Genomic DNA, 13,397 nt, shown 5'->3' with positions numbered 1-13,397 from the left:
CCCCCCCCCCCCTATTTTTTCCTTTACAATGAGATTGTCCAAGACATCCACCTGTTTAAGAGAGCCATTTTTTTCCTCGTTACTAGGTGGCTGTCTTAGATAATTTTGAATGCACGCCAAAGTGTGTGTGAGTGTGTGAGAGAGAGCGACTTTGTGTATAAGTAAGGATGTGTGTGTGTGCATGTATGTGTGTGTGTGAGTGTGTGAGAGAGAGCAACTTTGTGTATAAGTAAGGATGTGTGTGTGTGCATGTATGTGTGTGTGTGAGTGTGTGAGAGAGAGCAACTTTGTGTATAAGTAAGGATGTGTGTGTGTGCATGTATGTGTGTGTGTGTGTGCGTGTGGGGGGGCAACGCGAACATTTGTGTTCTGATTAGTTTGTGGCAGTTACAACATGTTCAGTTACAACATAATGGTCAAAGTACTTTATCACAGAAAGACATCATCAAAATCAAGTATAATAGTTAGATCCACAAGGGGTGGTGAGGAGGAAGGGTCCGGGAGTACCTTCAAGGTCATATTCTATTCTAATGGATAGTTAGAAAACCTTTCTCTGAAAAGCTAACCCAGAACCTTCTTTCATATCACAAACATCATTTTTTAGAACCTAAACTTTTTACTTTTCGAGAAAGGAGAAATCTGCACTCATAATTTATTTAAAGATATTAAAAATAAAGAAGCGGTATAAAAAAGATTTAAAGAATAATTGGGGGCTCTCGTGGTGTTCACCTCTCATTCTACAGGTCCCGGGTTCGATTCCGATAATTTTCTTCTCCAAAATTTTCTCCTTTCACCACCTATCCTGCTCTCTAACAATGTTCTGTCATCTGCTTTCGTCTCCGCTTTCTGCCCCCACCCCCTCACCTACTTTGCCCCCTCCTCTGGGCTCCTGACTTTTTCTGCAGCCTTTCTACTGCTTCTCCTTGGCCCCTTCTTACTGCTGTCTTTCAGCCACAGCCCTGATATTATGGTAGGCAAGATCTACACCTAGTCTTCTCGGACAAGGGCGAAAAATTTCAGAGGTCCCGTGTGCAAGTTGTGCACGTTAAAGATCCCTTGGTGGTCCAAAATCGATTAGAGTAGGCTTCGGCAACCACCTGAGCAACATTCAAAATTTCCAACGAACAGAAAATATTTAACGTGTCGCGGCGCTCATATCACCTTATGCAGTCGCGAGCGCCTTGAAACACTTACCCCACCAAAAAAGAAAGACAAAAAGAGAGAAAAATTGACAAATTGACAATTTAAAGAAGCATTATAAAAAAACTAATTTAGAAAGATCCTTATGCAAAACAAATTAAAAGCTTCATACACATCATTACTCAAAATGTGAGGCAAATAATTTATCAAATTTAGTAGACACACTTTAAGGGAGTCTTTGACTATCAAAAAATGAGGCGACAGAGGACACCAGTATTTTCAGGAGCCCACTCCTGACCTTCACCCGCAGAGGAGCAACTTTACTTAGAAACATACCTTCCTTGTCATCAGAATTGTCATCATCACTGCTATCAAACAAATCTGTCTTGATGCGTCTTCTGCTTTTCTTCTGAGGCATTTCATCATCTGAAAACATATTCATTGTTATTACAAGCAGAAAAAAATAGATAAATTTTCTAAAAATGTTAGTTTGGAACTTCCTCACAAAATCCCCCCACTCTATACTAAACTTCTGATCAGAGTTTTGGGAAGAGAGGAAAGATCTTGAAGACTTACACAGGAACTTTTATGTGATAGAACTTTAGGCTAATAAAATAAGTCATAGTCACAGTAAATGTAAATTATTATTTTCAGAATATGAAAAAGTCTATTCAAGTCTTATTTTTTTTTGCACAATGTGCATTTGATCTTGATTTGGTCCACCTCTGATATGACCATGTGTAGAGGGTGAAGGGGTAAGTGAGCTGATCATGTACTATTACCAGAAATGCGAAAGTGTCATAGCATCATTACAAATTTTACTAAGCTCAGTGAAAAGTGAATGAGGTAATGTGTTCAGTCTATGACGCAAACTTCTGGCTGTTTAAGACTATGGTTCATGTTTGTTAAACCTTGATTTCACACTAACCTTGGACTTACTGACACCGAATGTCCGACCCGATGAATAAGTCGGATGTGAGGGTCATTGTGCTTATAACAAGCTTCATGGACTTCCTGCATATACATTACATTTCCCTTTCTGTTTACCACATCATTATTACAGCCCATTGAAAAAAAAAGGAATATGATATATCTACGTCTTAAAAAGTTTACAATTCACTTCCGTCACAAACATTACCCACAACACACCTGAATCTTGGTTACGTTTGGACTTTCTCGATGGCCTGTGGGGGAGGAAAAAATAAAACAAAATGTAAAATAAAAAACAAGAAACAAAATGCAAGAACTACAAGACAACATAGAAACTTGGTAATAAACTTGGTCTGATTCTGAAATTAATGTCTTGCTATTAACACAGCTGTCCCATTGTTTGAGAAAGAAGGGGAAAATCAAATTTAGATTTCCGAATTCGTCTGGAAAATTGGCACCTCTGCTTTTTAGAAGCTGGTTTACTCTGATATTTACAATACAAAAGGCACTTCTGACACTCATTATCACAAAGCAACAAAGATGCTGAAATACAAGTCATGTTATGAAAGGACTGAACTCATCAACAAGATGCAAGCATTTCATTTTTAAGGTATTGCCTGCCTGTGATTGGAGAAGGCCTGTGATATATGTACCTAGAGTTATTTCCAATCATATAAAAACATGAGCAAGAGCACAGTATAACCCGCTGTCAACGACTTACTTCTCTTTCTGCTTCTCGGTGGATCCTTTTCCTTTTTTCTCTGCAGGCTTCGCACTCTCTGTTGTTTTGTCATTCTCAGTTTTGCTAGACTTAGCCTCAGTTTTGCCTGATTTAGCATCACTGTTTCCAGACTTTGACTCCGTTTTCCCAGAGCTATCTTTTTGTTGAGCGGAGAAAAATGCTAGCATGCCTCCTTTTTTTTCTGTCGCTTTCGCCTGGAAATAGAGCATTGTCCACAAAAGAACCTTGAAGACAGAGTAATAGCGACACTGAAAAACTTAACACTCAAACATGCCACACATTTTTTTTTGCTATAAGCTTTACAGCACTTGGAACACAAATGGGTCATTTAAGTGTCAGAGATTAGATGTGTTACTAGAGAATAACATACAAAAAAAAAAAAGGAAGAAGAGATAAGACGAACCCACAATGAATGAGATGAGAGATGTTTAACAACAAGAAACCAATCACAATCATAGGTGATCAAATGCTTTATATCTGTAAGTAAGATACAGTGGAGGTCACTTAAGAAAAGGAGGTCACTGTAAGTAAGAAAACATTATACAGTGGAGGTCACTTAAACCGAAATCTGCGGGACCACCTGCACTTTCTTCTGTTTAGTCATAGTTTTCAGTTTAGAGAGATTGCTCAAATAGAATTTAAAAAAAGAAAGAAAGAAATATTTTAAAAATTGTGGATTCTATAAATTTGTTTGGTTCACAGCTATTTTCAGCCTAATTATGTTCAGTTTAAACACTCCACTGTAATCAAGTTTTATATACAACTTTTGGGTTAGCATAATTTATCACTCCAAAGGTTGTTCAGACTAACATTATCGGACAATGTTGAGCTGTGGTTTACCACCTTTCAAAACAATAATAACCACATTTCATCCACACATTTTTAGAGAAGAATATTTGACTAAAATAGTAGAAGTAGAAGCGACATACCACATCAGAGTATCAACCAATTTTTAAAACGTTACATTTGATATTATAAACGTTTAAACAAATAAAAAAGAACAAGATAATTCATTCATTTATTACAAATACTTACAAAAATAATTTTAAAAAATAGCCTCCTCTCTTCAATAAAATTTTGAGTTTCCAAATTGGGAGTGTTTTTGTTAGACGAAGTTCTTCAACATTAGTTATAATTAAGCTGTGCACAATTTTAAGATTTAAAAAAAAAGATAAAATGTTCTTAACTTCGAAAAAGTCTAATGAAAGCGCATCTCTTCTTAATGCAACAGCAGACATTTAAGTCGGACCCAGCTGATCTAGAAATACATTGATTTTCAGAAGTTGACAACATGATCAATAACAATATCATACCCTTCAGTACTTTCATGCAACAAAGACACCCTATAAACAAAAGAACACAACAACGTATAACCTTTCAGTATCGTACCAACCTTTTCTTTACTTGTCTGCGTCTTCTCTGAGGCTGCAGTCTTCTGTCCATCACTACCGCCCTTCTTCCCAGCTGCAGAAGCAAACATGGAAGCGATGCTTCCTTTCGCTTCAGTTTTTTTCTTTGCAGCACCCTGAGCCCCGTCTGATGAAGCTGTCCCACTTTGCTTGGACGTGGGAGAAATCTTGGGGCCTGGGGACGTTTTGCTAGCTGGTTTTGAGCTTTGTTCAGCCTGCAGGACACATAAAAAGGTATAAATATGAACTAAAAAACATTTGAAAGAATTTGATTCAAGTATAACACGCCATATTTATTGTATTTGTGACCAACACTGATAGTAAAGCTTACACTATATTGCAAATATGATTATGACATGCTTCCATTAATATTTACAATTTTGTATAACAGAGAAAGGGAACAAACTCAGCGTCTAATTTTATTTTGATTGAGTTGTCTTACCTTTGATCATGTGGCCTTAATTTTAGATATTTTGCACACTGTCTGTCAATGTTGTGAAAATTTTACTTTGTCAAGCTTTACCTGTCAGCATGTTTCGTGGATCGAAGCATGTGTTTAGAGGAAGTTACCATGCGTTTGTACATTTAAATTGTATGGTAAAGAAAATCATCATATATACGAAAACATATGATTGAGCAGAGCATGCCTTTGTTTGTTTGTTTAGTATAGGGTTTTACGGCGCTCGCAACTGCATAAGGTCATATGAGCGCGCGGGACACACCTAATACTTTTTCGTTGGTAGGAAATTTTGAATTTTGCCCGGGTGGCGGCCGAAGCCTACTCTTATCGATTTTAGACCACCAAGGGATCTTTAACGTGCGCAACTTGCACACGGGCCCTCCGAGATTTTTCGCCCTTGTCCGAGAAGGCTAGGTGTAGATCTTTCCTACCAGAAGATCAGGGGTGTGGTAGAAAGACAGCTGTAAGAAGGAGTCAAGGAGTAACAGTAGAAAGGCTGCAGAAAGAGTCCGGAGCCCAGAGGAGGGGGCAAGGGAGGTGAGGGGGTGGGGGCAGAAAGAGGAGACGAAAGCAGACGACAGAATATTGCTAGAGAGCAGGAAAGGAGGTGAAAGGAGACAATTTTAAAGAAGAAAATTTTTCGGTTGCTACCCGGATTCGAACCCGGGACCTTTGAATGAGAGGCCAACACCTTAACATCTAGGCCGCGAGAGCCCCCGAGCATGCCTTTGTATGGCGTACGTTTAGGCGGATACTACTGTAACAGAAAACAGGACAAAGTTTCAGTGACTGGCAATATGTTTGCTGTAAAAGTTTGGTTTTAGATGTAAAGCTGTGTAACTTCCAATTTATAAATTACAACCAAGCAGTTTGTGGTCGTGTAAAGCAGAGACAGCATCAAGAAAAGAGTATTTTTTAAAGCCTGTATAATCTTGAAAGATGAAAAGGGGAAAAGAACTGAAACACTTGCTATCTCAACTTATTTTTGGGTCTTAAAAAAAAAAGACTTGATAACTGTCTGTCTCAACACAGGGACCAGATAACCGTATGTCAAAATGCAATGTATTATGTGTATTAGTATCCAGACAAGAGAAAAACATGAAAGAATTTGGAGTTCTCAGATTAGGGAGTTTTTATTTCACCACAGAACAGGAAAAACTATGAGTGGGACATACAGAGAAGTCAGTTTAAACTGAACAAAACAGCCGTAGGCCACAAGAAAATAGATGCCCTGATTTTTTTCTTCACTATTTGAGCAATCTCTCTTAACCAAAAAATATGTCTAAACCAGAAAATCCGGCAGCCCCGAAGCTTTCGGCTTAAATTGACTCCACTGTACTCTGCCCCAATAGTTATATGTGACCTCAAAAAACTGACTGACTGCAAAAATGCAATGTACAGGGTAATGGAAACAGAACCTCCTCCTTATTTAAAGTCAACAAAATCATCTCTAACCGTAATCCCCCACAATCATTCCAAATGAAGGAAACTCCTCTGTCACTCACCACAGTTTTCGCACTCTTTGTTGACTGGGGAGTTGTAGAATCTCTCATAGTAGCCCAAGAACACTGGATGCTGCTCAGACTAAAGAAATTAAATCCAGATACACTGGGGTTAGAAGTACAAATGAGATCAAATTTATTTAACTGACCCCTGATATACCAACTGATAAATAACTGACAAGCTGTTTAAATATCCTGATCCCTAAAAGTAAAACTTTTCAGGAGTGAAAAAAAACAATCTTTCTCATTCTTTTAACTATTAATCATAATTGCATTTATATCTCAGATTCCCGGGAAGCATAGAGTGCTAGCTGTAGATTTCACATGTTCAAACACTAATAAACTGACAAGATCTTTTACTGTCTATAGCCAGGTACCCATTTCCACCAGAGAGAAGTGATGAAAATTTGTGTAAAGTGACTTTCCCAAGGACACAACATCGGGCATCTGACAGGATTCACATCCACGACCTTACGGTTGCAAGTCCGAGAGAGTAACCACTTATAATTATGCCGGGGGTTAAAAAATTAAAGCTTGAAACAGAGATGTCTGAATTTGTCACCATATAGGAACTGTTAAAGGAAGCAAATGAAAGACAGGTAGAACAAGAAGAGATGCAGAGTAAATGACAATAGATTCTAGACACACATATAAATATTTGGGAGAAATACAGAAGCTTTTATCGACTTAACACCAAAAATTTTCAAAACTAAACGTTCTATAATTTACAAAACTTACACATTTTCTTCCTTTCTATGGTCCCAAAAGACTATTTCCGTATCCTGCATCACGTTTTACCAAAAACAACATATTTTTCAGGAGAGGAAGGAAGACCACATAATTAGTCTCCATTTTGTTTTTCAGAAAGGCTTAAAATCAAAATCTATGTAACCTGTTTCTCCCCAATATTTACAAATTCTCTAAAAAAGAACGAGAACAGAAAACTGTCCACTCCTACCCTTGTCTTAAACGGGCAAGTTGCCTGTGACCACAACATCACGTTACAAATACATTTATCATAAGGTCTTCTTGCAGCATTTTCCTCATGCATTTACATCCTCACCAAGGAGAAACAGTCCAGTTGTCCTGAATCACATCATAGTCAGTTTGGTACAGGGCAGTTGTATCCTGAGAAACAACAAAGACATTTAAAATGCGCGAAGACTATTGGGAAAAAACCGGCAGTCACATTTTATACTTAGGGGGCTTAATGAAACTACAAGTATAGCTTAAACAGCATTACATTTTAAAGGAAAATAAAACAGCAGGGTCCATAAACTTGGCAAGTGGGAAAAAAACTACTACTCATAAAGACAGAAATTACTAACATAACAAATGCAAAAACCAAATATTCAAACAACCAAATTACCATTATAAAAAAAGAAAACTGAAAGGTTTATAACAGGAAACAAGTTGGACAAAAGTCGTAATCAGTAGAAGCACTGACCGCTCACATGTTAAGAAACAAGACAGGTTGTACTTTTGGGCACATCAAATTTAAATGGCTACATTTCATAAGGTAATGGTGAGAAATGGAGACATACAGTCGAACCTGTGTAAGACGGAATCGCAAGGGAGCGAGAAAAAAATTCCGTCTTAGACAGGGAAATTTAGGGGGAGATGGAGTTTGGGAGGGTTCAAAGGCCCAGCCGGTGGGATCAAGAATCGCTTGTCCGATCAGCAAGCAGTGGTCAAAACTTCACACCTCTCAATTGCTATCCTGTCTGATAATGACATGTGTCAGTCTTACTTATCCAATTACCACCAGTGCTTGCCTTTCACAGGACCACAGTTTGACCTATTAAAAACAAAAACGTTGGAACATCTCCTTTGCTTCCCCTTAACGGTACTAAACCCCACCCACCAATGCCACCCCTTACTGCCATCATTGCAACAACGATTCGAGGAACTCTTTTCTCGGCTGGCCCTACGATCAGGGCGGCAGGCATTGGTCAATCTAATTTCACACCTCTGGCTTCTGGACTCAGGAAAGTTTCCGTAGTGGCTGGCTCCTTGAGCACTCTCACGGGCAGTCGAGAGATTTCACACCCACACTCCACTGACCATTTGCATCGCTCAGGGCTCACATGATGGGGTAACATCTACCCCCAAATTGCACCCCTACTCCCCTTCCTCGCCATCGGCATGGCCATGGCGTTAAGTTTAGAGCCGGCGGAATCAAACTTGCGAGTTTTGTTTCAAATCAGGGCTGAGCGGGCAAAGCATTGTCCGTCTTAGACAGGTGAAATCCTCGGAAGGGAGCGGATTTTTCTTTCCGTTTTCGTGTTGGACAGGTTTCCATTTTATACAGGTAATTAAAGAGGAATATATCAAGGGGGGAGCGGGGAGATTCCGTTAAGACAGGTTTCCGTTAAGGCAGGTTCGACTGTATATGAATAAGAGCAGCTGTTGGAACGGAGTCCTGCTTGAATTTTATAAAAAAACGAAACAATAAAATGGTTTGACCACCTGTTACAAATGCCACATCAAAAGAATAGAACACCAAATACAAAGGCTAGAGAGGAAAGATAGATCACACAAAAAAGGATTGAGGAGTCAAGGGAACTTCCAGAAACTGAAACATCTCAATTGAAAATGAAAGAGCTGCACAACTGGCCAACCATCTCAATGCTCAACAGGAACAGAGGTTTAAACAGTAAAAAGTAATGGTATGGGTTATCCCTCCCTTTCCTGGACTGATAACAACAACGCATCTCTCAAGACATAAAGGTTATTTAAGAGATCGGACATCCAATTTGAACAGCCACTGCCCACAGGCTGAGAATAACGGGTGGTAAGCCTTGGCTTCCTAAACTACACAAATTTAAGAATGCCTTGGAAATTCAAAGCACTGCCCTGTTGTAATTTATCCAGGGTTGCTGTTATTGATCCAGATACAGGGCAACCCACACTAGAGCCAATTAAGATATCAGCTGAAGTAATGGTGCACCCATTTCACCAGGAACAGATGAAGGAAATAAAAACATCAATAAATATTACAAGGAACCACCAGAGCATCCGACAAGTGGGACAGGTAAATTCAAAAGTTTAACTGCTGGATTGTGAGAACCAGATTCAAAGTCAAACTTCAACAGGGGTGTTTCTAAACCAAGTGAAGTCAAAACGTATCACAGTTTGCAACTTCATCTAATCACAGATGGTTGTTGCTGAGCAGTAGATTACAATGAGTATGAACAATAAATACCATAGCTTATTATCCATAACAGTTAAAGACAAGAAAAACACAGAGAAGAGGCAGAAAGAGCACTTTTTCTTAGAAAATAACATACAGTGCATTCAACAGACTGTGGAGCGAGAAGAAAGGAGGTTGGCAAGATAAATTAAGCCATACCAAACGTACATAGCAGACCATACGCGCTCATATGACCTTATGCAGTTATGAGTGCCGTAAAACCCCATACTGAACTAACTAAAGACCATACGGGAAACATTCCTGACCTTAAGCTTGACTTTCTGTACACTGTACACATGACAACTGGTGACTGGCTTCAGTTCAGACTTGACCACATCAAGCTGGGATTCTGGAACCACCACACATTTGTGCATCTGAAGAGAGGAAGTTTGATTTTACTATAATTTTTGCTTACATACTATACTGGAGTTTAATACCCTACTCGTTATATCATTTCAAACACAGAACACTTAACGAAAATAAGGAAGAACATACCATAAAACCTTCACAACTATTGAAAAGTAATAATAGAACTGCTACAGTGATATAAGATTTTATGCAAAAAAGTAACACATGGCCTTTATGAAAATTTACACTGATATTAATGTGAACTTTTATGAAAATTTACACTGATATTAATGTGAACTTTTATGAAAATTTACACTGATATTAATGTGAGACAGGAAAATACAGGGTCAGTATTAGATATTTTTTCAAGGAACAGCGATTCCTAGCTAAGGACAGCGTACATAAACCAAAAAGTTAAGTTCAAGTTTATATCTTCTCATCCATTCAGTTTGATTTCTTTTGATCTTACTTGACCTAGATACTAAACATGGTCGCTGCCTGAAGGTTCATTCAAAACTGGACACAACTATCTATCTCCACCACAAAAGGAATAACAAAATGTAAAGACACACCAAAGCAAAAGAAGAAAAATAAAGCATAATATTCACAACCTTCACCGTCAAATTATCGTACTTGCATTTTGTAAGTCACATTCATTTTCAAAAAATCACATGACATGAAAATTATACTACACCAAAAGAAAAGGATTTATCTGGGTATAGGGTCTAAACTTTCAGTTGAAAAAATAAGTAGGGCTCACAAAAAGCCATATTTTTCATCTTTCAGCACACCATGCTTACCATACATGCAGACAAAAGCTATCATGATAATTCAAAATGAAAGAGATGAGCTAAAAAATGTCACTGTAACTCACAGGTTCGCCAGTTTTTGATTGGCCCAAGCCCGCAACAAAGTAAGTGACATTGATATCATCATTGCCTCCTTTGTTGCGTGCAGTTGTCACAAAGGTGAAGAGTGCTCTGAGGAGATATGACAAGGTGAAAATGTCAAGTGAAAGAATAACACAAGAATTAAGGTTTGTCACTGGTAAAAAAACAAAACAACCTCAACTACAACAAACAAACAAAAAACTTAATGAGAAAACAAAATGATTTAGAGGTAAAGAATTTGTAGATATATATCCACTCTAAACATATTCCCCTTCTAGTCTAACTCATTTGACTGCCGTAATATTGAAATGTCTATCTACAAGGAGATATATATATGCTCAAACTTACTATTAGTATCAATTATATCACCGGTCAGACCCTGACTTACAAGGATCCCACAAATTATTTTAAAATTTAAAGGTAAGTTATACTCATGAGGTAGGATGAACTAAAACGCACAATAAAAACAAGAAAATATTCTGATAACTTGTTCAGGGATTCTCAATGAAAAGGCAGGATGTGAAGAGTAGAAGTCCAGTCAAACTCCAACCTGCCTTAATGAAAACCTGTGCAAGACAGAAACCTGTCATAGCAGAATCTCTACATTGCCCTTTGGGATAATTATTCTCTAGTTACCACACCTCCATAAAACGGAAACCCGCTAAACGCTGAAATGAAACAAAAATTTCTTTATTTCAGAGGGTTCTTGACCTGTCCAAGATGTAAAATGCTTTGCCCGCTCAGCCCTGATTTAAAACAAAACCTTTATGCCATGCCGCCTGATGAGGGAAGGAAGGGTGCAGTTTGGGTGAGGGGTGGGGGGTATAGCTATACCTATTCCATGTGAGCCCTGAGCACAGCAGATGGTCAAAGAAAATCGAGTCAAAGACGACATTTCTATCTGGCTTCCCAGCAATTCCATCTTGGACAGGTTCAACTCTGCCTTTCCAAAATTGAAGAGATAAACACTAGATAATAACAGAGGCCCCTTCCCAACCTGAGGTACATGCGGTACAACAGAAGTCAAGATGGTAGCGGGATACACCCACCATTACCTTAGGACAAAATCTTAAATCAAATGTATCCCTCCAGAAGCCAGTAGTAAGAAATTTATTGGAGAGGACACTAAAGACTATATATATATATGATTGTTTTGCTATACACTTCTCTATGGACAGAAAATGAACATAGAGGATACAAGGACCAGATAAACTCTTTCCAGTTCCATGGCAGTGGTCTGTTTTTGACAAAACTGAATGTTGCTACTGTTTTCAATTCTTGAAACAAAAAGCATGGCTAAGAACGACATCATGTATGCCATGACATCTTAATAATTACTTACTGTTTGGCAGCATTAATATTTATATTCAGAGTGAGGCTTAGCCATCTGCATGTCACCTGAAAAAGAAAAAAAAACAACTTATTTTCTGAAACCAAACATATTTTGCAGGGGGAAACTTTAAAACTAAAAGTCCAACTCAATACCATTCATTATTAATACTAATACCTATTTGGCTTCAACAAATATTCAAAATTTTCTGAAGGACTTTTCAAGGTCATTCATCGCAGTCAAAAATATGTTCCTGTGGCTGGTGACTACATTCAGAGAGAAATAAGTGTCTACATACATACCAAATTTCAAGTTCGTAGCTCCACTCCTTCATACTCAGGTAAAAAACTTTTATTGTCCCCTTGTATGAGAATGAGCACTATCAAATTAAAACTATCAGATTTCTTGAGCCTAGTAAGTCTAGTGCCAGTGCTTTCTTGTTGCACTGTCCCAGTTAGTCTTGGCCTGCCTTGACTTATACTTATATAAAACTCATTAAGACTACAACTAGTCAAACCTCGTTGCGCGGACACCCCCCCCCCCCAGTTGTACCGCCGGCCCAGCTTACCGCCAGGTTTTGTCAATGTATGAAAGGGTCCCCTATATAAAAAATAGTATATTTACGCCTCTCCCATCCACCAACTGTCTCAATTGTATGGTCCTTATATTAAACTAGTGTAAGTTTACCTCGCACCACCAGCGAACTGGCTGCCAGAAGTACACAGTACACACTAGGCTACAGCATGGCCCACAGCACATCCACTACGTGGGTGGTTGCTTGACAGTCTTTCACACACAAGTCTCCACGAGCTAGGCCTAGATCAAACACTTAAATTTTACTTTCGCCAATTCGCTCCCTCCCCACCCTTGTCTTGAAGATAACAGGCAACATTGCAATATATGGAAAGATCTACACAGATGTAGTGTGTCGCAAGCGAACAAAATGTGTAATGTAGAAGTAGAAGAATAGAGTACTTTATGATATCTAATCAAAATAAAACATAAGAATTCAGAATCAAATTTCACAAAAATATTTTCCTTACAATCTTGTTTTCGTCGAGCACATATTCCTCAATATTTTCTTGAACGAGACTTGAATCCGAAGACTCGTCCATTCTTACACTTTTCTTTCTTATATTTCTTTTAACAGACTTCGTTTCGTTTTCGATTCTTTCAACTCAGCTGCATTTCCTTCTACTTTCTAGGCGACTTGCTTTCCCGCTACCTCCTTGGTTGCTAAAAAGGCGGAACAAATATTGGCTGTTCAAGCAAAAGTCCAAACAGTTTTCTTATTTGAGTTTCATATCGATTATTTGTTTAGTGTTATTTCAAAAATTTAAAACTTTCGAAGATAAACTGTCATTTAAATTTTTTGGTTCAAATCTTGGTTTATTAAAATTGTAATTGTTCTCCAAAATAGTCTTGTTCAAGTTTTGAATTTACCATCAAAACA

At 38.2% G+C, this 13,397-nt stretch overlaps 1 protein-coding gene across 2 annotated transcripts in view; it reads right to left on the bottom strand.

The window, feature by feature from the left end:
* Window positions 1–13,162, bottom strand: part of LOC101861173 (DNA polymerase delta subunit 3) — a 21,225-nt gene extending 8,063 nt beyond the window's left edge. Inside the window, exons 1-10 of one of the 2 annotated variants that reach the window (XM_005112298.3) lie at window positions 12,988–13,162; window positions 11,957–12,012; window positions 10,599–10,704; window positions 9,643–9,750; window positions 7,247–7,311; window positions 6,187–6,265; window positions 4,206–4,436; window positions 2,792–3,006; window positions 2,290–2,324; window positions 1,477–1,566 (exon numbers count right to left, since the gene is read on the bottom strand). In XM_005112298.3, coding sequence (XP_005112355.1) covers window positions 1,477–1,566; window positions 2,290–2,324; window positions 2,792–3,006; window positions 4,206–4,436; window positions 6,187–6,265; window positions 7,247–7,311; window positions 9,643–9,750; window positions 10,599–10,704; window positions 11,957–12,012; window positions 12,988–13,059 — 1,057 coding nt within the window. In that variant the 5' untranslated portion in view covers window positions 13,060–13,162. Of the gene's footprint in view, window positions 1–1,476; window positions 1,567–2,289; window positions 2,325–2,791; window positions 3,007–4,205; window positions 4,437–6,186; window positions 6,266–7,246; window positions 7,312–9,642; window positions 9,751–10,598; window positions 10,705–11,956; window positions 12,013–12,631; window positions 12,855–12,987 lie in introns of those variants that run through there. The other variant, XM_035973439.1, reaches the window with a different exon arrangement.
* Window positions 13,163–13,397: the final 235 nt, after the last annotated feature.

This window comes from Aplysia californica, unplaced genomic scaffold, assembly GCF_000002075.1.
Source record: "Aplysia californica isolate F4 #8 unplaced genomic scaffold, AplCal3.0 scaffold01231, whole genome shotgun sequence".
Taxonomy (NCBI): domain Eukaryota; kingdom Metazoa; phylum Mollusca; class Gastropoda; order Aplysiida; family Aplysiidae; genus Aplysia; species Aplysia californica.
The sequence above is the reverse complement of the archived record's forward strand: the minus strand, read 5'-3'. Positions and strand labels throughout refer to the sequence as shown.